At 44.3% G+C, this 27403-nt stretch overlaps 1 protein-coding gene and 1 pseudogene across 1 annotated transcript in view; both read right to left on the bottom strand.

Moving 5' to 3' along the window:
• The window catches only part of USP22 (ubiquitin specific peptidase 22), a 41241-nt gene extending 18170 nt beyond the window's left edge, over positions 1 to 23071 (bottom strand). The window contains exons 1-7 of the mRNA XM_024564596.3: positions 22645 to 23071; positions 12922 to 13054; positions 6138 to 6251; positions 3972 to 4073; positions 3103 to 3272; positions 1702 to 1849; positions 989 to 1094 (exon numbers count right to left, since the gene is read on the bottom strand). Of these exons, the coding sequence (XP_024420364.1) occupies positions 989 to 1094; positions 1702 to 1849; positions 3103 to 3272; positions 3972 to 4073; positions 6138 to 6251; positions 12922 to 13054; positions 22645 to 22815 (944 nt within the window). The 5' untranslated portion in view covers positions 22816 to 23071. The remainder of the gene's footprint in view (positions 1 to 988; positions 1095 to 1701; positions 1850 to 3102; positions 3273 to 3971; positions 4074 to 6137; positions 6252 to 12921; positions 13055 to 22644) is intronic.
• A 2191-nt stretch (positions 23072 to 25262) lies between these two features.
• Positions 25263 to 26510, bottom strand: LOC112308806 (mitochondrial transcription rescue factor 1 pseudogene; annotated as a pseudogene).
• Positions 26511 to 27403: the final 893 nt, after the last annotated feature.

The raw sequence follows: 27403 nt of genomic DNA, 5'->3' as shown, positions 1-27403 counted from the left end.
TAAGCAGCATCAGTAAAGTCAGTTTCCCTGAAAGCACCTGGGCTCCCCCATTATGATCTGCTCAGCAGGGCCTGGAAGGCACTTGGCCTTCTGTTGGCAACTGCCCTGCCTGGTTTCAGAAGCTGTAACCCCCCCCCCCCCCCCCCCCCCCGCCCCATGGCTAAGGCTGAGTGAGAGACCTTGGGACCATAAGCCACTAAGGACACAAAGCTTATCATCCCAGCTGGGGTGCCACATCTGCCCCCTTTTACTTCACCCTGCTTGGCCCTGAGCCTGACCAGTTAGCCAATGATGGGTAAGATTCCTCAAGGGAGGGACGATCTAAGACAGGCATGGTCACGAAGAGTCCCTCACGGAAGGACTTGGGGGACTATAGAAAAAGCGGGTGACGGACCCTCCCCCTTCGGCTTTCACAGAGCCTGAGTCCTCATTCTGTCTGCAAGAAGTCTCCTAATCTCTTGGCTGCCTTACTTCCCCTGCCTGACTTAAGCCTGAAACAATGACAGAGGGCAGTGCAGTCCTGTGCTGGAAAGGGCAGATTCCCCAGGGCTATCAGGTCTAAGAAAGAATGCATAAAATCCTGTGAAACCTGCTTTGCTAAGAATGTCCTCAGTTTTCTGAGAGGGGTCCAAGCATGAAATGAGTTTGTTTCCCAAAGTTTTATAGCCCTTTAGCTAACTCACCCTGACTCAGAATAACCCCTCAGAGTTCTTTGTATGTTATCTATTGTTTGATCCTTACTGCCTGACAATGATTGGTGAGCTTTACCTGTGCTCCTGTGCAAACTGAACTCAATAAAAGCCCATTGAGGAAAAGGCTCTGGGCCCTTCTCCTTTGAGAGATTAGGCACCTTTCCTCCCCAAGCACATCAAGTCTTGGTACTTATTCTCATCTGTGGTGGGCGGGGGCGGGGGGGGGGGCTCTGTGGGCGGAGCCCCCCCCACAGCCTTCCAGAATATTCCATGCCCAGTGGAAAGCCTCCACTTACTGGCAGACCTGGCAGGTGACGTCCGACTGCAGCCCCCCTGTGAAGATCTGGTCTATGATGCAGTTGCAGTGGTTGGGGTTGTTGGCCTTCTTCCCATTATCATCACCTGGGGAAAGACCAGACCTCTGAGATTCACATCTGCGTCCCCCTCCTGCCGTCCCACACAAAGTCAGCAAGTTTCCAAGAGCCACAGACCTAGGAGACCAGGCCATTCAAGCACAGAAGCACTATGAAGTCAGAGGTGGCAACACTCTCCAAAGGGCCCTTGAAGATACTTCTTATTCAAAAAACAGACTTGGTGGGGAAAGGGGGATGACCAAGCCAGTCTGTTTTATTTTCAATTTTCTTTGTCTTTCCCACTCCCTAGGAAAATATCCTCAGCCTCTTTCTTGGCACCAAAATGTACCCGATGCCCAGAGGACCGGGGCCCAGGCCCGTCGGGGTGCAGAGTTTGCAGCCCCCTGCACGGGCTGTGAGGGCCGATGGCTATGCTTCTCTACTCTCAGGAAGGGTGGAAGACAAACTAGAAACTATTTTCTCCTCTTGTAAAAATGAGCTATAAAGAACCTATTTAGGATAATTCCACTGTTTTTCTTTTGGGGAAAAAAATACCACGAGAACATAAATCAAACAGTCACAGGGGAGCTTGTCCCGGTTTGCAGGAATGTGCCCACATGCCCGTCCCTGCAGTACCACAAGGCACAAGCCCGCACCTTTGCAGTGCCGGTGCAGGACGTCCAGAGCTGCGATGAGGAACTCATGGGCATCCTGCTGCTCGTACCCTGCCAGGTGCCGGGCGTGAGTCCACACCAGGTGCAGCAACTTGTACGGGATGTGGGGCGACCGGTGCCCAGAGTAAAACTGCTCAGAGAGAGAGAAGGGAAACAATCCCTTGTCAGGCATAAATGCTACACTCTAAACACAAAGCACACATGCATAAAAATATTTAACAGCTGCCTAAAATTTGGACTCATGAGACTTTCTGAGTCTGCATATCATCTCCCCTGTTCCTACCATCTAGTTTTCTCAGATAAGCCTAGATGATGAATTATGATGTGTTTGTCAAGAGAAACAAGTAACACACTAAAAGGTGAATTCTGCTGTTTTAAAATATACCTCAATAAACCCGAGCCTATCTGAATTTGTCACCCAACAGTGCCCAGGGGAAATGGCTGAAACCCTTGAGAGGAAGTGACACACAACTGCACCTGTGTTTCTCCATTTCGGGCCCAATGATTCTATTCAGTTTGCTCACTGATGTGACCCCAGCAGCTACTGGCATGCTGCGGACATGAAGAAACTGGTCAGGCTAGACCAGAGGTGGGCAAACTTTTTCTGAAATGGGCCAGACAGTAAGTGACTCTGGCCTGTCGCTCTCAAGGGTCATCGACACAGATAGGACACACATGCATTTGCTGTGCCTGACACGTGAAGGCCATCTGGGACGTCTCCACAGCCTATGCAGCAGGCAATAGCTCCACTTTGTGGGTGGGGTTACCGGGCTGCCTCAGCTCTGAGAGGCTTTTCTACAGATGCCAAGTGGAGTGCAGAGGGCCCAACTTGAGGGTGCCTGAGCCGTCATGCTCAGGGACAGACATGGAGAGGACAGACATGAGTGTGGCCTACAATCCAGGCAGGGAAGCAGACCCTGATGCTCGGGACACAGGATCACACGGACAGGCCTGGGGAAGCACACCCACGAGATACAGCACTAGAACAGACCCACGCTTCCCAGAAACAGAGTGGGGAGCAGTGCACACATGTCCCCACGCCTCCTGGGAGTCCAATGGCAGACTGCAGGGGAGGCAGGGCTCCCACAGCATCACAGCCTACCACCAGCCGCTGGCTTGTGCCACTCTCTGAGGCTCTTCCTCCTCCTCTTAGTCAGCTCCGCGCCTCGAAAAATGATGTGAAGAGTCTCCTACTTAATGTTCCTTTTTGGAAAATGTGAGTCTTCTATAATAAAAGCATGTAGTAAAAACTTACTCATTAGGTAAAGCTTTAGAAATTTGCCTTCCTTTATTATACTGCAGTCAACCTTATTTTATTTTTTAAAAGGGAAAGAAAAAACGTAGTGACAGAAACATGACACAGCGCAAGTCAGCGGTGCTCACCTCCTGGAAAAGGGACGACATCTCACAGACCAGGCAGGAGCTGGGGCTCTGCATCTCGCAGCGGTGCCGGTCGGAGAGGAAGAAGTCTCGCAGTAGTGGGGTGTGCGTGAGGGCCTGGACGATGCAGTTCATGAAGCACGTGTTCCCTAGGTTGATGAGCCCTCGCAGACCTGGGAGGGTGGGCAGCAGAGTGGTGACCAGGGCCTGACCCACAGGCACAGCTGGGCCCCGACGGGGTCACAGCAGTGCTGGACAGTGATGTGTCTATGTGCTTTTACTCATTCATTCAAGAGGAAAAGAGCAGAAAGAAATGTCAATGTTTTTGACATTTTATGCCACTTCTAAATGGAACTAGACTGAGGAATGTTCATCACCATCACTCCCCTCCCCTCATCCCCACCCCGCCCCACCCCGCCATTCAGCCATTATACATAATTAAATTACCCAAATAATTCTTTAACCGCAGGCACCAGGACAGGTCAGAACAACAAAACTAGCTTTTAAAAATGTTTCTAAAATGTCCTTCAAGCCTCAGGAAACCCAGAGGACACACTCACACACATATTCCGCCCCTGGAGAGGACTGCATGCAGCTCCACCTGGCGAGAGGCCCTGAGCCTTGCACACAGGTGGGCTCTGCAGGGCAAGGACCCTCCCTCTCTACCCAGCACCACCCCCCAACACAGGTCCGCACAGAAAGCAGGTACTCAAGAAGTGGCCGTTGAGCGCAAGGATGAAGCAGTTACTCTGGGGCTTAGAGTACCATGTTACAAAACCCACATTTTTATATCTATGAACTTGAAACCCTAAGAAGCAAGCCTGATGTGGAGAGAAAACAGGCCGCCACTCCAAGGACTGTTATCCACCTACCTATGGTGCAGTTGGAAGTGATCTTTCGCCTTTTTGGATTATGCTTTAGCAGTTCAAGCTCCCGTTTGCTTGGTTCCCACGTTGAAAACTTCTCTCCAACACCTAAACAGATGAAAACCAGTTCCAGGTGTTGTTAGCTACATTTGCATTCCGTGTTGTTTGTGAGCACAGACGGTGGTGGCATGCACTACTCATCAGGCTGTCTCTCAGAGGCGCACCCATAGCATAAAGTGCTTCTAAAACCCTATTACGCTGCAGCAGGTTGAGCAGAGACTGTGCTGCAGCCACACTGTTCCCTGCAAGAAGCAAAGCAACACCTGCAATTAATGCTGCCCCGACCCTGATGCTGTGGTGGCTGCTTCCCAAAGCCTCAATCTTGAAGACAGAGAGACTGCAACCTCGGCACCCTCAGAAGGAATCTCTGGTGAATAAGCAACATTGACAGACAGAAAATCTATTTTTTGAAATATATTTTGAATAATACATCTTCTTGAATAGGTGTGTCTGTAAAAGATGGAAATGAAACACAATAATGCTATAAATGCTAGTAAGTGTCACATTTCAGCCTACTAAACACCCTATTCCCGCTGAGGCACTTGTTCCATGCTACTGAAAACGTCTGTATAATTCAATAAGCTTTATAAGAGTTAACATCCGCTCACAGGTAGAAATGCAGAAAGACTTTAGAATTCTGCTTTACTCCAGCACCTGCATCTCTCAGCCCTGTGCTTTGGATGTTCTGCCCAAAGAAATAGGACACCTAGACTCAGTGGCAATGTTACTACATTAAAAAAAAATCCTCACTCAAGGATATGCTTATTGATTTTAGAAAGAGGGGGAGGGGGGCAGAGAAACATCGACTGGTTTCCTCCTATACGTACCCCAAATGGGGACTGAACCCACAAACTAGGCACGCGCCCTGACTAGGGATTGAACCCACGACCTTTCAGTTTATGGGATGACCCTACAACTAACTGAGCCACCCAGCCAGGGCAATGTTACTAAATTTTTGAGGGGGAAAGAATAGGAAGTTAAACTCATCATTCTCCAGAAAAGATCTGTTAAACAGCAGTAATTCTGATCTCCAACTGTTTCAATGTCTTCCCTCTCAAAAAAAAAATGGGGCTGTTTCTAAAGCAGAAGCAGAGGCTGGGTTCTAAGTTCTCTTTGTAAACACTGACAGCTCTGCGGTTGAGAGATGCCCCCAGTCAAGTAGGGGAGCTGCACCCACCACTGTCCTAATAGCACAGGCACATGTGGGAGATGAAAACTAAAAAAGGGGTACATGAGGGTAGCCAAAAGGAAATGAACAGTAAAGGGAACAGATGCAGTATGTCTGTGTGTCCCAGTGAAGACAGGGCACATGCGGATGGAAGACAGGAAAGGAGGAGCCTGCGGTGGCGCCAGGGCCACGAGGCGCTGCACAGGAGAGCCGAGTCCCACACGAGGGGGCTGTTCACGCAAAAGGTCATTACACTCTCCATCTGGCAATTTTAAGTCTTTGTTAACACAGATTAAACATGACCCAAATGGTTAAGAGCTTGAAAAGAGATTCTATAATAATTTCATCAGAAAACAGCCTGCCCTCCTGGAAGGAACTAGGTACATACACTTTAATATTGTAGAGGAGACGCTGCTTTCTGGAACACTGGAGAACTGAGATCAAACTACTCATCAGGAGCCACCTGGGGACATGGCCTTACCAGTGTAATACCTATGAACAGACCGACCCTTAGATGGGAGAACGTCAATGTTGGTGCGTGTTTTTTCTCCACCCCAGCGGGGACCCTCACAGCAGCCACAGGCCCTTGTGGGACGTGGGGCAAAGGACAGCTCTGGGAAGCTGCAGGAAGTGATGGGCGTTCGCATCTGCAGGGCCAGTCCTCCTACCTGCCTGTCCTGGTCCTGGATCCTAGGCTGGCTCCATGGTGAGCCTACAGGAGGAAGCACACAGGTGCGTGTGTGTGTGTGCACGGGGGTGGGGGTATCTTTCCACTGAATAGCAAATATCCAGCTGTCTCCTACCATCCCCCTACACCAACGGTCTCCCTACACTGATTGTCTACCTAGATATTGATCCTTCTTTTGGTGAGTCTGCCCTTGACAGACATGAGGGAATCAGGACTAAGAAACAAATGACACAGGTGAATATAGGCAAGCCCAAACCTTGCATTTTCCCAGCTCTCTGTCGTTCCTCTTTGGCAATCATTTCCATGTCTTTGTCATAGATGTAGTCCTGGCATAAAAAGCAGTAGATGCCTCCATACATCAGTTCTATGGCTGAAAAGACAAAGGAGGAAAGAGACAAAACATAATTAAAAATGAAAAGGTGATGCTAAGAACACAAATTAGATACACAAGTTTTTAGACAAGACTCTATAGCATTTCCCTGCTCTCACATCACAGAACCCTGTCAGCAAGAAAGGGTTCACTCCCACTCATCTGTCCCACGCACTTGAGGTCTCTTTTCTCTGGAAGCTCCCACCAAAGGCGGAGGCATCAGGGCAAGAACAAGGTGCCACATTTGTATTTTATAAAGGACCTAACAGTCAAGTAGCTGGGGACCCTCTGCCTTTTCTCTGAAAGAGCAATATTTAAAACAAGGGGAAAACTTAACATTGAGTTTTCCCCTTGTTTTAAATGAGAAATCTTGGCCTGACATTTTACTACATTGAGAATTTCTGGTACCATTACGAAAAGAATGCAGTAATTATCTGCCTACTCTTAATTTTTTTAATCCTCACCTGAGGACATTTTTTCATTGCTTTGAGAGAGAGACAGTAAAACACTGATGTGAGAGAAACACTGATTGGTTGCCTCGCATATGTGCCCCAACCGAGGACTTAACCCGCAACCTAAGTATGTGCCCCGACTGGGAATTGAACCCGCAATCTTTTGGTGTATGAGCCAATGCTCCGACCAACTGAACCACCCGGCCAGGGCTACTCTTACTTTAAAACAGAAATTATCCTTTGACCAGATAACCCTGACTTCTTGACCCTGAGGTGCCTATTACCCACCTGTGAATGGGTCCTGCATACTTTCTCAACATCTGTATGACATGGTGACACCTGACTCCTGATTCCATCATTACAAAGATACATAAGATAAAAGTCCTTTGAGCAGTGGAAGAAAGGTACTATTTCAGTTCAACAACTAAAAAGAATTGTTTGCCCTGGAGACACCAGGCACCTTGGGTGCCAGAGCGCCAGTACAGCACGGAGGAGAGGGCGCACACCTCTGGAGCGACTGGTACTGACCCCGCTCCACCACTCAGCAGTCATATGCCTCCGATAAACGCCTCCATTCCTGAGTGGTGGTTCCGGTGATGACAGCAACAGCACTGACACCTCCCAGATTTCTATGACAGTTAAATTAGTACATGTGAGTACAGCACACATGTTGGTGAACAGTAGTGTCTTAATAAACCCCAGCTTTCCCCTATCTTGTGTCTTCAGGTGGCATGACACAGATCAGTACTATCGTGGTGGATCTGTAAAGTCCTCTAAAACAGACCTATGAAAACACGAAATAGCAAGTTAAGAATCCCATGCTTATTACCCTTTACCCCTCTCCAAAAACTGAGAAACCCCAATAGACTCTGCCACAGCTGTTCCCGAGAGCTCAACCAGCTGCCCTTTGGCACCACACGCTCCTAAATGGATGAAAATTTTCAGAGAAACAAAGGTGTTCAGTGAATGCCTTTTTAAAATATGCCAAGCATAATATAGCAACAGCAAAACTACCGGCCTGGGAAGGTGCATGTTCAAGTCCCTCCAAGAGTCCCTTTTGCGGCGCTTTCCCACAGCATCACTTCATCACTGTACAAAACCGGTGACATCAAGGGGGATCAACAGTGGGAAAGGACAGTGCTCCCGACAAATGGTGTTGGGACAACGCATCATGTGCATGCAAAAGATGGAAGCTGGACCCTTACCTGACTCTATCTACAAAAATTAACTCAAAATGCATCAATGACCTAAATATAAGAGCTAAAGTATAAAACTCTAAGAAGAACACAGGAATAAATGTTCATGACCTCGGGTATGGCAAGGGCTGTTGTATTTAATATCAAAAGAAAAAAAAAGATAAAATGGACTTCATCAAAATGTGTAAGTTTGTGCATCTGAAGATACTATTAAGAAAGTGAAAGGGGAACCTATAGCCTGGGATAAAATATCTGCAAACCATCTACCTGATAAGGGTTCACAACCCAGCAGAATATGCCATTTCACTCTCAGGTACATTCACAAAAGCAGCGAAAACATACATGCACGGAGAAACTTTCACATGAATGCTTACACAGGCATTATTTATGAGAACCGAAAAGCAGAAAACAACCCAAGTGTCTATCAATGGATGAACAAACGAATGTGCTAAATCTCCAAAGAGCCATGCAAAGGGACCTCCTTTGGCCACACAGGGAACGACGCACTGACACACGCTACAGCATGGATGGACCTTGAAAACAAAAGGTCACACAGTGTAGGATTCCTTTTAAATACAGTGTTCAGGGTACTTTCATAGAGACAAAAAGCAGATTAATGGTTGTCAGGGGCTGGGGGAGGGAAGAACCCGGGGATGAAGTTTTAAAAGTAGAGATGATGGTTGTACAACATCATAAATAACTAAAATGTTTAACTGTATATTATGCACATTTCACTTCAATATAAAATTTAAAAACTGAAAGCAACACATACATTCAATATAGTTAACTTGGAAAATTACTTCAGTCACAATATCTATTCCAAGGACAAAGCCCTAACCACACGAAGCCCAGGAGCTGATGTACAGTAGTCCAGCCCCCTGGAGAAGGGAGGAATGAGCTAGAGATGGGCCCTGCGGTGCCGGGCTCCGTGTTGGCTGTTTTTGTGTAGCAGCTTCTTTGGCAAGTTCCAAGCCACCAGTGAACACAGGTGCCCTGCATGGGCAGGTCTTTCTCCCTCTGTTCACAGGGTGCCCTTGAGAATGGAGGGAAAACACCATCAGCTTGGAAGTGAACTGGTGCCCTGCACCCCGCACTACACTCTTCTAAGATGCACAGAATGAGCTAAACGCATTACTTTTACATCGTATGTGGCTCCCACAGGCAGAATCCAAGTACCCCTGTAACTCAACATATGACAAAAACCTGTACGAAACTAAAAAGTCTGAAATAAACAGCTCCAAGTTATCTCACCCGCCTCCTCAGCTCCCTAGGGCTCCAACACTCAGGTGAGCCCGTATACCAGTACAGATGAAGCAGGCTCACAGCTATTCCATAGAAAATACAATCACTGAACAGCAATACAAGAATAAACTGTGTTTTGTGCACTCAAGACTGTATACCTCTTGTTGCCCCACTCTGTATATCAGCAAATTTGACTGACTACACCGAATTATAATTTTTTGTGTGTGAATACATTTTTATGGCATTAAGGCAATTTTACAGGGCAGGATGGACAAAGGAAGCAGACCCTCTCCTGAGACTGCCACCGAATCATTCTTATCCCTGCCTGACCTTCCACAACCACCCCACTGCTACTTACATTGTTCGTAAGGTATGCCATCCCCAACATTCAGGTGAGACACACCTCAGCGCTCCTCACCACCTGGACACACAAAACTAATTCCTGCTTTGTTAGCACTTATACAGAAGTCCTTCAATATCATGGACTCAGGAAAGAGCAAGATCTTTCTTTCATTTCGTAACTTGTTTCTTACATCAAAACTTCATAAACACTTTTTTCTAGCAAAAGTAGAGGCAGAGGTCATCAATCAGGTTGATGAAATGAATTAACACCATAAATTTCTGGTGAGTTTTTAAATTTTATTTTCCAATTACAATCTACATTCAACATTATTTTGATTTTAAGGTGTACAGCATAGCAATTACACAATCATATTTTTCAGTGTTCCCCCTCATATTTCTTTTTTTTAAAAAAAGATTTTATCTCTTTCTTTTTAGAGTGAGGGGGAGGGAGAAAGAGAGGGAGAGAAACATCAATGTGTGGTTGTCTCTCACATGCCCCCTACTGGGGACCTGGCCCACGACCCAGGCATGTGTTCTGACTGGGAATCGAACCGGTGGTCCTTTGGTTCGCAGGCCTGTGCTCAATTCACTGAGCCACACTGGCCCGGGGCCCACTGATATCGCAAGTATTCACCTGACAACATTTGTAGTCACTATAATATTGTTGACTATATGCCCTATGTTGTACTATAGATGCCCGTGACTATTGTGTAACTAACAATTTGTATTTCTTAATCCCTTTACCATTTCACCCAGCCCCTCGACCCTCCTCCTCTCTGGCGAATATCAATCTGTTCTCTGTGTCCGTAAGTCTGTTTCTATTTTGTTGTTCATTTTGTTCTTTATATTCCACATATACATGAAATCACATGGTATGTGTCTTTCTCTGATTTCACTTTAGCATAATACCCTTTAAGTCCATACAAGCTGTCACAATAGGTAAGATTTCATTCTTTTTTAACCACTGAGTAGTATTCTACTGTATAATGTACCACAGCTTCACTATCCACTCATCTACTGATGGATACTTGGGTTGCTTCCAAATCTTGGCGATTGAAAATAACGCTGCAATGAACATAGGGGCGCATGTATTCTTTCAAATTAGTGTTTTGGGATTGTTTGATAAAAACCCAGAAGTGGAATTGCCAGACAATAAGGCAGATCCATTTTTTTGAGGTAACTCCACATTGTTTTCCCACAGTGGCTGCACCAATCTGCATTCCCACCAACAGTGCACGAGGGTTCCCCTTTCTCCACACCCTCACCAACACTTGTTTGTTGATTTACTGATGTTAGCCGTTCTGACAGGTGTAAGGTGATATCTCATTGTGGTTTTAATTTGTATCTTTCTGATGATTACTGATATCTGAGCATCTTCATCTTTTCATGTCTATTGGCCACATGTATGTCCTTTTTGGAGAAATGTCTGTTCAGGTCCTCTGCCTACTTTTTAATTGGGTTGTTGTTTTTTTGTATTGAGTTGGCTCAGTTCTTTATAAATTTTGGATATTAACCCCTTATTGGATGAATCATTGGCAAATACCTTCTCTCATCCAGTAAGAATGTCTTTAGGCTTTTTTAAAAAGATTTTATTTATTTATTTTTAGAGAGAGGGGAAGGGAGGGAGAAGTAGAGGGAGAGAAACATCAGTGTGTGGTTGCCTCTCATGCACCCGCTACTGGGGACCTGGCCTGCAACCCAAGCACCTGCCCTGACTGGGAATCGATCAGGTGACACTTTGATTTGCAGGCTGGACTCAATCCACTGAGCTACGCCAGTCAGGACTGCCTTTAGGTTTTGTTGTTGTTGGCTTCCTCAGCTGTGCCAAAACTTTTTGTTTGATGTAGTCCCATTTTTTTCTTTTTGCCCAAAGAGATATATCAGAAAAAATATTGCTAAATGTCTGAGATTTTTACTGCCTATTGTATCTTCAAGTCTTACATTTAAGTCTTCAATCCATTTTGAGCTTATGCTTATGTATGGTATAAGGCAGTCTAGTTTAATTTTTTTGCATGTATCTAATTTTTCCTGACACCATTATTGAGTAAACTATCTTTACCCCATCGTATGTTCTTGCATCCTTTGTCATAGATTAATTGACCATATAGATGTGGGTTTACTCTGGGTTCTCTATTCTTTTTCCATTGCAATTGTAGCTATTGGAAACAGCATGATATTGAGGTGCCAGCTTCCATGTGTTCGTAGTAAAACAACTGGTTTGGGAACACATCATCTACAATAGGTATTTGTTTTGCCTTAAATCATCTTGCTTCTTAAAAAAAATTAGGAAAAAAACAGACATACTGCTTCTGTCAATCTCAGCTTTATCTTTTGCTATGTGCACTGCTTATAGGGAGCTTTAAGGGACATAGATTAATGCACTAATTTTACAAACTTGGGGAATACCACTCTCAATAGTTCTACATGAAGTATTTTCTTTCTTTCCTTTAATCCTCACCTCGAAGACATTTTTTTTTTTCACTGCTTTTAGAGAGAGAGGAAGGGAAAGAGAAAAACATCGATGGGAGACAGAAGTATCAATTGGCTGCCTCCCACATGTGCCCAGATGCCCAGACCAAGGATCAAGGATCCAACCCACACCCTAGGCCTGTGCCCTGATTGGGAATAGAACCCACAACCTTTCAGTCATAGGATGATGCTCCAACCAACTGAGCCACACCTGTCAGGGTATATGAGGTATTTTCTGAATAGGTTCTCTGGCTTAATACCTTCTGAAAGTGACTTTCTTATGGATATCATGACAATCTCACAATCACTTAACAGAAAACACTATTAATCTGAAGCATTTAATGACCACAATGAGAAAACAAAACCAAGAGCAGAAAAACTTTGCTTTATGTTGACTTCCAGAATGTATGAGTTAAAATTTTCAGGTATACGAAAGTTAAGTTTATCTTGATGCCACACAAAGTGTTGTTGGGGTTTTCATGAACTTGTATTACTCACAACAATAAAATTCATTACTGAAAGCAAAAAAGTCATCTCGGTACACCCAACTTTACGTCAATATCAGTAACCTAATACTGCATTCAAGATCCTTCTTCATAAATTTTTTGCCTGATCTAATTCCTAACCATGTTCTTCAGAGGAAGAGATGAGGGCCTAATATTCCATTAAAGAAAAAGCACTTTTCAAAGAAAGCTGAGTATAAGAAGTCAGTCCCCATAATTTATCATTTAAGGTTACATAAAATATTAACACCTACTTAAATGCCATAAGACAAGCTGGGTAAAATAATCCATTTGAGTTCAGTTTATCTTTTTTTCCCCGTGGAGTTCACAAGGAAGCCACAAATTATTTTAGATAGAGGAAGTGGACTTTCGGAAGAGTGGAACTGCAAATCCAAATCCAAAGAGCGGAACATCAGGGGCAACGGCTACTCCCAATGGCCAGCGGGACCAGTCAAAGGTGCCTTACCCAGGTTGTGCCGTTTCGACTTGGCATGTTCATGAATATGTTTCTTTGTGAAACAGCCAAAGAAGACACAGTGGAGGCAAGAGTGAAGCCTCTTCAGGTGGACACCACAAACATGACAGATGCACGACTTGGCCTGAAATTCAGAGAAGAGAATTAAAAACCAGCACATGGTATGACAGTTCTCAGAGAGAAATATTGAAGCAGTGATCCATCTGCAAGGGGCACAGCTATGGCGTGGGGGGGAAGAAAGCAGGGGACTTCCTCTCCAAGTCTTATTATGCTGAAAGATCATTCTGTTAATCCTCTCAATTATCCCCAAAGGTCCTTAGTTCACTTAGTTCAACACTAGCTCCATGTAAGAGAACAGCCCACAACCTCAGTTACTGACAGCCGTGAGCTCCTTGGATGGCCACTGCCTGCAGCTGCAGGGGCAGCCTGCATTCTGTTCCCCCACCTCGCCTCCCCTGTCCCCATTCCAGGCTAGCAACACACAACCTCTTTGCCCACAACCTGGACATCATTTTAAATTTGATAATCCAGGTTCCCCAGCCACAGCAAATTTAGATGCAAAAACTACAGAAACAGACGGGGACATGAATCAGAGAATATACAGGAACAAAAAAAAAAAGAAACAGGTTTTGCCCATAACTAGACCACGGAAACCAAAAATCTTCATCACAGCAGTGATGAGCTCAGTGGGAGACAATTCTCACATGCCCACAACATCCAGGCACGTCAGTGTCTGAGCCCAGTGTGACAACCATATTTATTTTCACTGTAGATCGCAAGCCGATCAGACTGAATGTCCAGCCTCTGAGATTACACCACTCACAGTATGTAAGTCCCTTCAGTTTTATCCGGGGGGAGCGGGAGACAGACAAAGGTATAAGATAGGGTGTGCAAAAGGGAAGGGTAAAATCCAAAGTGCCTCTGAAAACAGAAACAGTACATGCTAGGGAGACACAAGCCTGTCCACTTCCTGAAAATCCATCAAGGTGTGTGCTTTCTTTAAGAGGGCGGATAAGAAGCCACAACACAAAATAATAGCACACAGAGGTGGTATACCTGGGTATACTGAAAGAGACAATGAAATACTATGAAACTTAAGGAAGAACAATCACATCTAATTAAGGGGAATTGGAGGAAGTTATAAAAGTTTGTCTGCAAGAAGTAGAATTTGAGCAGAGAGCTCAAAATGCTATCTAATCCTATGGCATGTTTCTTATAAAGGGTATGATCTTAATTCACAAAAAGAGAATTAACGCAAAACAGAAAGTCCTGCTATCCCTTACAGCAAGGGAGGAAAAAGTACTCATTAAGCACCTAATTTCTCCCTCTGGCTGACTGTTGTGTGTTTGCAGTCCTGGGACTCTCAACCACAGGTGACTAGCACCAACCAGTAAAAACAGGGTTTCCTGAGATGATGGATTACACAGCCAAGAGACTGCTTCTCTAATATTAATCAAGTAGCCAACAGGCAATAAGCACTAAATATAAAGAACAGGAACCTTTCTCTGATGTATTCATAAAAATCTCAACATCGTCTCCTGTATTACTAGTTTTCTCTGTAACAGCACTATCCAACAGAACGTTCTAGGTTATTGGAAACGTTCTGTATCTGCACTTTCCAGCACAGTAGCCACTAACCTCACGTGGCTACCAAGCTCTTGAAGTGTGGTTAGTGCCACCATGAAACTGCATTTTTAATTTTGTATCATTTTAATTAAAATTTAAATAGCACTTTTGGCTAGTGACTACTGTATTGGACAGCATAATTCTGTATCCTAAAATAAGCAATTACTAAATTACAGAAAGAGTTCTTTTCCTATGTCTCCTGAGCTCATTTGCCATAGGAGCTAAAGCACAGAAACTGGAATTAACCTTGGATAATACAAGCAATACAGTATTCACATTTGTAGGTTTGAAAACAAAACTCAAGATGTTTGCACAGGCAGGTGATTAGTACCACCAAGTACTAGTGAAAACAAGGTACTGATGTGAACTTGTGACTTACTTATAATCAAAGCCAACTGTTGACTTATTTACTTCTTTGAAAGTCCTGCGTTCAGCTGTGGCCATGGTTAGTGCAGCAGACACTGTGAATCATTCAGCATCAGTTATAAAACACGTAACAGGGTTCAACTCCTGCTTCTGCCACTTCCTGGCCGTGCAACATTGAGCAAGTTACGTAATTTCCCTTTGCCTTAGTTTCCTCACTTTTAAAATATGTATGTTTCTACTTCATACAACTATTATGAAATTTTAAGTAAACTGACGCTTTTAAAGTGTTTAGAATACTACCTGTACGTATTAGCATTTGTAGTGGGCTGAGAGTGGCCTCCCAAAGGATTCATCCACGTCCCAACCTCCAGAACCTGTGAATGTCACCATACTTGGAAACAGTATTTTGGCCCATGTAATTAGGTTAATGGTCTTGAGATGAGATTACACTTGATTATCTGGGTGGGCCTTAAATGCCATCACACTCGTCCTTAGAGGAAGAGAGAGATAAGGCCACAAGTGAAGACCACCTGACGATGGAGGCAGTGGTGGAGCAACGAGGCCTGTCTTCCAGGAGCAGAGCCTCTCTGGCAGAGCCTCTGAAGGGGTGGAGCCCGCCCAGCACCTTCCGTGGGGCTTGTGGCAGAACCTGCTTTAAACCATCTGATGTGTGGTTGGCTCCACACCTACCCCATCAGTTCTGTGCACCACAGACGGCAGAGGCTTCACAAAAGACAAAACACTACTTAAGATCTCTCCAAAGGATTAAGCTCATGTGTCTGAAAGGACAACCTGTAGATTAAAGAGATTTAAAAGACATATAAATACAGTCATACAATGAAATTCTATTGAATGATAAGAAGGAATGATCAATCCATGCAACACTTAAGTGCACACTGCCAAATGAAAAAGCCAGTCTGAAAAGGCTGCGTGCTGTGTGATCCCACTTACGGGACATTCTAGAAATGGCAAAACTATACTGAAGAGCCCAGTGGTGCCAGTAGTTTGGAGAGGGAGGAGTAGGGGAGGCATAGGGGATCTTGGGGGGTAGCGAAACCGTTCTGTATAGTAGATGCTGTGAGAGATGCATGACACTACGCATCTGTCAAAACCCACTGAACTTGATGGCATAAGAGCAAACCTTAATAAGCCAATTTTAAATAACTGGTTAGGCAGTCAGAGGGTGCCAGGACAGAACACAGGCTATGAACACAGAACCCGATTGCGTTACAAATGTATGACATAACCTCCCTGAAAGGGTATAGGGAAGGTTTTGGGGTTTTTATTTAGAAGTTTTGACAATGTTTTTGTGACCACACGACATAGGAATTCAACTCTCGTTTCTATCTATTAGCCTATAGTAAAATTGGTTTCAATAAATGTCGTTTCACTTAAAGTGGTTCCCAAGGACCTCCTAACATTGAGAACTTGTTGCACAGACACGTGCGTACACAGTGAGCATGCACACAGCTGTCTCCCAGCTCTGTCCCTGAAGGCCAAGAAGCCACAAAACTCCAGTATTAACAAGCCCATGCCCAGGGAGTATTTTCTAATTCCATCTCCAATAAAAAGAACCAGGGCTCCCTGGAGCAGACTCTAGGGTCGAAGCAGAAAATACACCAGAGGAGCCTTGAACACCTTGCAATCCAGAAAGTAAAAGTGCTTGACAACAAAACACAAATGTCGAGGGTGTCAAAGGGGCACAGAAGCCAACTGGAAGAGCTCCCAGTGGCTAAACCCAGAACAATCTGAGCAACAAAATAAATAACATAGTATTAGATTATAATCTATAGTATAAAATATCCCCAAGTCCATACTGATATAAATGATTGAATACGTGAATGGATGAGAAAGGATGAATCTTCAATAGGAAAAATCACAAGTAACTGATGTAGAGACCCTCTGCCCTCAAAGAGGTAGCACAGGACCACTGACTCCCTAAGTGCCCATGTGCAAGCCCCTGCCCCCAAACTCAGCCCAGAGAGGTGCTGGGAAAACTCATTTCCCATGGTGGCCAACTGGCAGCCATGTGGTCAAGCTTAGCATTAACGATGGTTAGTCATGTCCACTACATCACCTCGACAGACCTGAGAGGGCCACTTCACCTCTGCAGCCTTCCTCCCACCCCATAACTGAGAAAATCATCAGACAAACCCAAATCGAAGGACATTCTGCAAGAGTGCTGCCCAATATTACTCGAAACTATTGAAGTCATCAAAATAAGGAAGGTCTGAGAAACTCTCACCATCTGAGAAGCCTGAGTCAAAGTGACTAAATATAACACGGGATCCTGCACAGGATGATGGGGGGAAAAGGATTAGGCGAAAACTAGTAAGATCTGAGTAAAGTGTAAAGTTTAGTTCATAATAATAATCTTATCAAGCGCGGCCATTATTTGTGACAAACTACCGCAGCAAAGTAAGGTGTTAATCACAGGAAATGGGTGTGTGTGAGAGATTGGCTCAGTGGACTGAGTGCAGGCCTGCCAACCAAAGGGTCACTGGTTCAATTCTCAGTCAGGGCACATGCCTGGGTTGTGGGCCAGGTCCCCAGTAGGGGGCATGTGAGAGGCAACCACACATTGATGTTCTTCTCCCTCTCTTTCTCCCTCCCTTGCCCTCTCCCTAAAAATAAATAAATGAAACCTTAAAAAAACAAAACAAAACAGGAAAGCTGAGTAAGATGGGTAGACCGTATTGAAGGTGGACTGCACCTGGTTTTAAGACTGTACTACAAGTTTGCAAAATGTTACCATTGGGGGCCACTGAGTTAAGGGTACATGGGATCTCTATTATCTTTTACAATATATGTTAATCTACAATATCCCAAATTAAAACTTTCATTACAAAAACAAACAAACAAAAAAACCTTTCTAGACCTGGCCCGGGTAGCTCAGTTGCTTAGAGTGCCATCCCGATACACCAAGGTTGTGGGTTTGATCTCTGGTCAAGGAACATATCAAAATTAACCACTGACTGCATAAATAAGTTGATAAGTGGAACAACAAATTGATGTTTCTCTCTTGATCTTCCTCTTCCTCTAAAATCAATAAAAAATTTAATTAGAAAAATAAATTTTAAAAATTAAAAAAATAACTTTTTCTGTTTGAGATCTTTTACTGGGAATGGCGTATACCCCACTTAGTGTGAATGGTGTAATATTTATGGTAATGATAAGAAAGATCCAGTCAATCGATCAATCAAGCAAGCAAAATGTTCATTCCTCAAAGCAATAAAGTTTGAAAAGAAAAAAAGTTAAGTTAAAAAAAGGGACATATTCAAAAAATAAAGTGAACTTAAAAAAATTATAAAAAGGAGGAGGAGGACAGCCAGGAGAAGCTCTCTGCGTTTTTCGATGCAGCTTCGAAGTACGCAGCGAGATGTCAAGAGAGACTCAGTCAGTCATTTGTGGAGCTGATGAGACAAGTATATTTCATGGCTTTTGGTCCAATGTCAACCAGACCCTGTATCCTAGAAGTCAGCCCAGGTATTGTTATTCCCCAACAACAACTTGTATTCAAAAGATCAACACAGAGATTCATTTGTATTTCAGGACAGGCATCTAAGACTCCAGAACTGAAATAGCATTGATAAAAAGAGACGCTCAGTACAGATCCCTGAAGTAAGTAATTTTCTAAAACACCGACTTAAGATAAATAATACAAGACCATTTTTCAACTGAAACGCTCTCCCTTTCCCCAGTACAATCCAAGCCCTGACAGCACCCCTCTAAAGCAATGGCTACCAAAGCCCCTCCCTTCTCAAGCAAGAGTCCACAAACCTATAGTCACACTGTCACTCCATAAAGGTGTGAAATGGGAGCTAGAGCATTATCTGCACTCCATGACACCGGACTATTTAAATTGTCATGTTTTACATTTAATTTCTTATTTGTCTCCTTTATCTACCTCCCCTGCTCCCTGCTGTTTCCTATTACAATAAATCATTCCTAAAGTGCAGTTTAAAAATGCATCTCAGGTTTCACCATCAGATAGAAAATCACATTTCAATCCATCAGCAAACCAAGACACACAGTTAATTGCTGAAGACTATTCCTTCTCTACATGGATTTTTAGGATTTTTACAAATTCTTAAATTCTCCAAACTGAAAGCTTTTATGTGTGTATGAAAGGGGAAAGACACAGCGCTGCCACCACGCAGCGGGGCAGTGGTCACCCCGTTGGAAAGAGCGAGCTCTACATGCGGAGGCAACCAGGGACGCATGTGTACCTACATGACAAAAACAAGAAGATGTATCTTTCCTTTATATGTACACAGATATTTACAATTTTAAAAAAATCTGGAAGACCAGGCAGCAAACAGATTTTAATAGTAGTTACCTACTATTAGGGACCAGGGAAGGCTCACTTTCTGGAAGTCTTTAAGGTATTTTATTTTTACACACTGAGAACATATTCATATTATCATTTCTGTAACTATTTCTTTTAAAAAGAAACATGAATTCATAACTTTTAATCTTCCTGGTAAAACTTACCAACATCTGAGCATCTATCTGAACATAGGAATTTCCACTGAACATATACTGATAGTCCGAATTTTAAGGCAGATATTACTTTGCCATATGACACCTACTGTTTACACGGTCTTTCAACAATAATGATTTCAATTCCTCAAGAAAAAAACCCAGGGGTAAGAGGTAACTGAACAGAAGACAGAATGGGAAGTTCAGAAAAAAAGATGGACTCACCTCACTTTCTTCCAAAGGGTGCCCACGTCATAATTATGTAAACAGTGGTGTTAAAACTACAAACACAGAAACAGGAGGAAAAAAACAAACATGCCAGAGAAAGGTATGACTTCTGGATCTTAGAGCCTTCCGGCCTCTCACCTACCATTTCGCAGACTGACATCCTTCCCTCCAGCCCCGTTCCCAAACAAAACATTTCCCTACGGATCTCTACCCAAAGAGTCACTTTCGGTGCCAAACTCTAGGCCTCAGAAGCCTTCAAAAGCAGTGTCTCAACCTCCAGATCACTCTGTCCAAAGTAAACCAGACTCAATCAATTATGGTCCAAAATTACTAAGAATAGGTTTGACAACTCTTTTTCACCTATAGTAAAGTATATTGGTAAAAGCATTTATTATAGCTACAAAAGGGGCTCATTTTGAGTCCAAGTTCCTATAAAATTTAGTCACAGAAGAATTCCAAGAAAAAATGATTAAAAAAAACTATTACCTGTACCACAAATGTCTGTATATTCAAAATATAATGAAGACTATGTTAAGTCTTACTAGACAACAGAACTGAAAATCCCATTTTTATTGCTAAGTTTCCATCTTGACACACAAACCCTTAAATGGCAAGATACTTGTTTCATTTAACACAAGCCAGAAAAGCACAGGACAGGCGTGGGCAACAGCTGGGAGTCCTCCTTACGTTCAGCAGTGCAAGTCAAGCCTGAAGTGGGCAGAAAGTTACCAAATCTGACCAGTGTTCTTCTCACTCTCGGCCTATCAAAAGAAGAATCAAAGTTTGGATACAAAGACTATAACCCACCTGTACTTTGATGAGCAAAGTTTTAACTCCTGTTCACCAGGGATTCACTTCTGTAGCTGCATTGTAGTTGACTGTCAGTCTCACAAGGAACCTTTACTTATTTTCAAAGATTATAACGAATTGGCATTTTTATATGAAACAAAATATACAAACTGTCAAACTGTAACAGTTAATCAGGGTTAAACTATTTCTCAAACCAACTCTTCATAAATAGGCCACTAGAGAGTGCTAGAAACTCAATTACACAGGACCCAAACGGATGCAAGAAAATAATCCCCCTAAAATCTAGAGAACACACACATGAAGGACATTCGAGTTCATGGCTGGTACACTACCAAAAGGTACTGCAATACTGACAGACCTGAATATTGAAAGAAATATTTTTCACCACCTCGTGTCTGTCTATAGCTTAAGTTGTTTCTTCAACAGCTTTCACACTAAGCAACTAACATTAAAACAACAAAGTAATCCAAGCCATGTATACCAAAAGATTCCTTTCTTTAGGAAATGAGGCAAAGTTAAAAATAGATTAAACTTGACTCCCAACTTTGTTAAAAATTATGGGGGAGGGGCACGAAGGGAGAGAGAAGGGAAAGAAGGTGGGAGAGAGAAAAAGAGCAGGAGATCACCTACTTAGTGTGTAGATGAATCTTATGTCACATAAATGTTGACCGAGAGTGTAGCGCAGTGACAAGATTATCATCAGACAGCACGCGTTTCAGCCAGGGGATTTTCTTAAGGGCACACAATTCCATCAACAACAATTTCACTCCCACCCCAATGTATGTCTGTTTAATCTCCGACTTCAGTTCATCCTAAAAGGTAATGCTTCCCAACACCATTACTGATAAAAAGAAATTTAAGCTTAACATTCAAATCAGCAGGTGTTAGTTTTCCCATTAAACAAAACAAAAGAAAAACACGCTATGCAAGGTGGAAATCGCGAACTCCCAACCTCAGACTGTAAAACTGCAGAACGGCCCTTCTTTACAAAAACCAAGTTTTACACAGATTAAAGAATGACGTTATTTTCTGATTTCCAAATTATTAATAAGCTAATCACTTGGATGGAATATGTATCTGAAAAATAATAAAACTCTAAATATTATTTCCTCAGTGTCTAATGTAGGTGATTAATTTCTTGCAAAAGCCTCTTACGGAAGAACGCCTGCCAGGTTCTACCCTCACATCAGACTAACCTTTTCTTTTAACCCTGCGGAGGTCGGGATCAAAAAAATCACAGAGTCGGTCGCTCCGTTTGCATCTGTCAGATAAGCAGTTACCTCCATCGCTTCAAGTGCCTCTCCTAAATACATCGTTATGCTGATAACGATACAGTTTTCCTAGACATAGTTTTAAAAGGCAGCATGTCTCACTAACCCGGCTCCCGTATCCAACCACGCCCAAATGTGGTTAAAAAAAAAAAAAAAGCCATCTGCCTATATTTGTTCCTGCAGACGCTGGACTCGGTGTCATGTTTAGCCAAACACAGCAGTAACTGCACCTTGGTAACAAACCCAGTCCTGACACAAGGTTGCGCTCCCTTGGTCCAGGCAAATCCTTAATGGATACTCGGGTATACACTGCGTACTCAAGATGGTGGCAGGGGACTGACCCCGCTGCAGACCACCACACAGGCCCCGGGGAGACTCTATCACCCTAATTTTTTGTTTCATTTTTTTCCCAGTACACCCATCCTCGACCCCGATCCCTCCCGCGCCTGGAGGATTCCTCCGAGTGGCCCTGCTTGGGAACGTGGGAGACTGGCCTCCTCTGCACCAGGCTTCCGACGCAGACCTGAAGAGAATACGCCCCTTCACAGATCTGCACTCGTCCACACCAAAACTGAACACTCTCCCGACACCCTGCTCCATCCCCACCCTGCGCCCGGAGCCACGCGGCGGAGACCAGCAGAGAGCAGAGACTGCGGGGGAGGAAGACGAGAGGCGGTGGGGGAGGGGAATGAGCCAGAAAGGAGAAGAGCACTCTTGTGCCCCCCCACCCCTGCCGCCCGCCACGGGGGTGCACGGCTACGAGGGTCCATGGGAGGCTAGCAAGCCCTCCCTGCCCTTTCCCTCTCACCCCCAACCGGGACCAGAAGCAACTCCACCCGCGCTGGCTGGCCGGCCGGCCGGCTGGCTGGCTGGCTCTGCTCTGGCTCCCAGCCTGGCCCGCAGTTTCAGGGGTGGGGGGGATGGGGCTCACCTTGCGCTTGCGGGCCTCCGCAGTTCCGCACCACACGAAGCACTGGTAGATGGCCCGCAAGTTCTGCTTCCAGTTATCCACTTTGAAGCTACTCAGGTGCGTACACCCCGGCGGCGTGACCACCAGCTCCGCGTCCATCGCCTCGCTCTCCGGCTCGGGCCGGGACACCATGGGGGGCAAGGCCCGACCGCGCGCGGTGGGCGGCGAAGGGGAAGAGGACGACGCCAGCGCGGCACAGGGGCTGCCAGGTAGCGCACCCCGGGTGTCAGAGGGAATGGCGCTGGGACAAAGCACGGGCAGCCGCGAAGGGCAGCCGGCGAAGATGGTGCCGTGCAGGCGCCAGGGGACAGGCGACTGCCAGCAGGCGCTGGTCGGGTTCGCTGGGAGTGGCGCAGGGAAGGGCGCGGAGGCCGCGGGCGCCGACTACGTCATCGCCCCCGCCAGCTGCGGTGCTCAGAGCGCAGGCTCCAGCCGCCCCCACGCCCCTCCCCGCTGCTCCCCTTCCTCCAGTGCCACGGGCTCTGGGACTGCCTGGACCGCCTAGGCGGGGAGGGCTGGAAGCTAAGGAGGGACCGCCCCTGCGCTTACGCCATTGGCCGCCCTCCAGCCCACAGCCCTTGCGCTTCTGGCAAGAGCTGTCAGTACAGCCCCTCTAGTTTACAGTTTCCTTCCTGGCTGCGGGCCCTGGCGGGTAGACGTTCCGGGTCTCCCACCAAAAAGTGGGGAGGTGGGGCCTCGCGGAGGACTGGGTGTCGCGGGCTGCACTGAACCGGTTTGCCCCGGCCTAAGCTCTGCCGCAAAGAGGCGGAGCGAGGAGCTAGGCTTACGAACCCCTGCAGTGTCGCACGGCTCCCAGCCTAGGCCGCACTTCCGCGGTTCACGGTTGGTTCCGTTGACAACATAAGTCCTCCATCTGGAACCCCTCTGCAGGGCTGACCATCTTCGAAGCTTTCCCAGACACTACAGTGCCATCACCGTGAATTGGAACTGCTACTACCTGCTTGGCGCTGCTTCAAGGTGCAGCTTGGGGTCCCTCCCCACTAGGAACACGCAGTCTGATTCAGCGCTATTCAAATAAGCAAGATGCAAGACGCATATCTAATTAAAATTTTCTAATTAGCCACATTTTGAAACATGAAAAACAAGTGAAATTAAGCAGCAAACTTTAATCCAATATAGCTAATATTATTTCAGCATATAAGCAACATTGCAGAATTAGTAACTATTTTACAGGTTTTGGACAAATTCTTTTATATCTGGTATTTTACACTTACAACACAACCAGTTCATAGTAGCTGTATTTCAAGTGCTAGGGGCTATCCTATTGTCAGCACAGGTCTATTCAGTACATACGTGATCAAACCAGGGCGGATTGTGAAAAGATCTTTAAAGACAAATGCGAACAATGTTTTGGGGGAGTAAAGGCCCAAAAGATCTGGGAAAACTTGGAGGCGGTGTGGTGCTACTCACCTATATTGACTGCAGTGTTAACCTGCTTTGCTGCATTCCTGGACAAGTTGAGAAAACTGAAATTTCTGTCCAGACCAGTCCAAAACTATCACAAGTTAAAAAAAGAAAAAGAGAATAATGGCATTGCAATTAAAGCTGCAGGGTTTAATGGGCTGGGGACTGGAATAAATCATGTGTGGTTAGAACAAATTGCCAAGCACACTCTTGCCTGGGCCTTGGCCCCTGCTACCTACAATGTATTCCTCCTCTGTACTCCATGGCTTATGCTGCCTAACCTCCTTCAGGGACTATCAGATACTGCCTTGGAAGTGAGGCCTTCCCCTGCCACCCTACTGAAAACTATAACCACCACACCCAAATTCTCTGTCCCCTTGTGCTGCTTTTTTTTTCTCAAGAGAATTTATTTACTTGTTTATTTTTTATTATTTCTTTCTTCTGTAGCATAAAAACTCCATGTGGGTAATGATTTTTATATGTTTTATTTAGTTCTATATCTCCCAGTGCCCAGAGTAGTGCTAGCTACATGAAGGTTCTTAAAATTACCTGTTGAATTAACCCAAACAAATTTTTAAGATCATTCTCAATAAAATAATGGCTCAGTAAGGTGCTCAATGTATATATTAGAAAAAGGAACATCAGCTTGCTAAAAAGTGACATCACAAATAGTCTGTAAGTCATGAATTACAAATTATATGTGATTCACCTCTATAAATACTTTAAAGAATATTCTAATATCACTGGGCTTACAAATATGATTTGGTTTCAAGAATGTGTACTTAGAATTCAGTCCCCTAATATCTATAATATATAACATGTTTATCAATGTGTCATTTAACCATGGAAGAATTCCTGTGTGCTCTACTTGTTATAAATAATTTAAAATGGTCTGTAATCCTAATAGCCATACACATAGGTAAATTAAAACAGAATGTATCCTTCAGAAGCAATTTCCAAAAGAGGCATTGACAAAGCTGTTCAGTACAGCATTTGAGCTGGGGTTGGGGCGGGGCGGACTGTTGAAAACACCTTAAATGGCCTTTAATGGAAGAATGGTTGAATAAACTATGGAATAGACATTCTAGGGAATTCTATGTAGTTTTTTTTTTAAGTAAGAGAACTTTATCTTAGTAAAAACATCTGCTTTTCAAGCTAGCTCCTTCCCCGACCATTAGAGAGCAACTTTATTGCTAAAAAGCAATCCATTTATTTAATCATACTCTTTTTAGGCCATTTTAACTTTTTCCACCATTGTCAGACCACTCTCTGTTTTTCACTTTCGGTCTTCAAACATTTTTTTCAGGAGAATTTGCATCACTATCTCTGTTTCTTCATCTTCTCCAGTTAGAAGATTCAATGTATCACCCACTTGCACCGTTCTGCTTTTCATTCACAATTTTTCCCATTCAGCCTGAGCTCACCTTTGTAGACTGCACCTTCCATTTCATTTCTTCTAACATCTAGGCCTGTCTTCAGGATAACATGATACCGAAAAGACTGCACTACCTTTTCACTTCTTGGGAGAGTCAAGGCCCAGAATATCTGGGAAAACTTGGAGGCCGTGTGGTGCTACTCACCTATACTGATCGCAATGTTAACCAGTTTTGCTACAGGTTAAAATCCGTGGATTTTTTTAGAGGCTATGTTACTTTTGAGTCTTATGGGGAAATATATTCTGGAGATATTAAAAGCCCTGTGAGTCCCAGTAAGAAAATGTTATGGAAAAGTGTTTTTACAATTTGGTGCCTATAATTTGGAACTAAAAAAATATAAGTATTAAATCCAGGAAGCACAGAGTTTGTGTGAAGGTATCCTTCATAGAGCTCCTCAGAGTCCAATCCATGCACCTGGTTTTCCTAGAATACTAATGGGTAATCTGACAATAGTCATAGCCACGGTGCATATAACCTTCCTGGGTCCTCAAGGTCAAGGGAAACTAGACGCTTGCGTCCTCAGGCTCCCAGCCTGAGTCGGGAGGCAGTAGTAGGTGCCAGAGCCAAGGGCACACAGTGTCAGCCCACTAGGCTCCCAAGCCCTTTTAGCTCCAGGGCGTCCCGAGGCTGACCTGGCCAGGGCAGGACCTGCAGACTCACAGAAAGATCTGGCAGAAGCACACAGGGGCTGACACACACTCTGAGTCCCTATTTCACAGGCACTGGCAGGGGTGCCTGCGGGTTTTTTAAAAGTGAAAAATCTATAAGTACTAATATGGAAAGTCTACAAGACATAAGGGAATAAAACACATTGCAGAAAAATACAGACAGTATGCTCACATTTTTGAAGAAATAATACTATATGTATGTGTGTACATATATGTGTGTGTGTCTTTGATTAATCCCGTTACCTTCTTTCATCCAGTCCTCTGACCCTTCCCTCTGACAGCTGTCAATCTTTTCCATGCATCCAGGCCTCTGTTTCTACTTTGTCAGTTTATTTTGTTTATTAGATTCCACATATAATTGAGATCATATGGTATTTGCCTTTCTCTGACTGGTTTATTTCATTCAGCATAATAATCTCCAAGTCCATCCATGATGTCACAAAAGGTAAGATAGTAAAATTTCCTTTTTTTTTTTTTTTTATGGCCGAGTAGTATTCTGTTGTGCAAATGTATTACAGCTTTGTTACCCCCTCATCTGCTGATGGGTGCTTCGGCTGTTTCCACATCTTGGCTATTGTAAATAATTCTGCAATGAACATATGGGTGCATATATTCTTTTGGATTAGTATTTCTGGATTCTTCAGATATATTCACAGAGGTGAGATCACTGGGTCAAAAGGGAGTTCCATGTTTTTTTAAAGATTTTATTTATTATTTACTTTTACAGAGAGGGAAAGGGAAAGATAGAGGGAAATATTAATGTGCATCCCCCACTGGGGACCTGGCCCACAACCCAGGCATGTACCCGGACTGGGAATCAAACCAGCAACCCTTTGGTCCCCAAATCAGCACTCAGTCCACAGAGCCACACCAGCCAGGGCAAGAATTCTGTTTTTTAATTTTTTCAGCAAACTCCGTACTGTTTTCCACAGTGGCTGCACCCATCTGCATTCCCACCAACAGTGCATGAGGGTTCCCTTTTCTCCACATCCTCAGCAACATTTGCTGTTTATTGATTTATTGGTAATAGCCATTCTGGCAGGTGTGAGCTGATATCTCATTATAGTTTTAATTTGCATCTCTGTGATGATTAGTGACGTTGAGCATCTTTTCATATGTCTATTGGCCATCTGTATGTCTTCTTTGGAAAAGTATCTATTCAGGTCATTTGCCAATTTCTTAATTGGATTG

Source organism: Desmodus rotundus, chromosome 9, assembly GCF_022682495.2.
Source record: "Desmodus rotundus isolate HL8 chromosome 9, HLdesRot8A.1, whole genome shotgun sequence".
NCBI lineage: Eukaryota > Metazoa > Chordata > Mammalia > Chiroptera > Phyllostomidae > Desmodus > Desmodus rotundus.
This window is presented reverse-complemented; position numbering and strand designations above follow the sequence as displayed.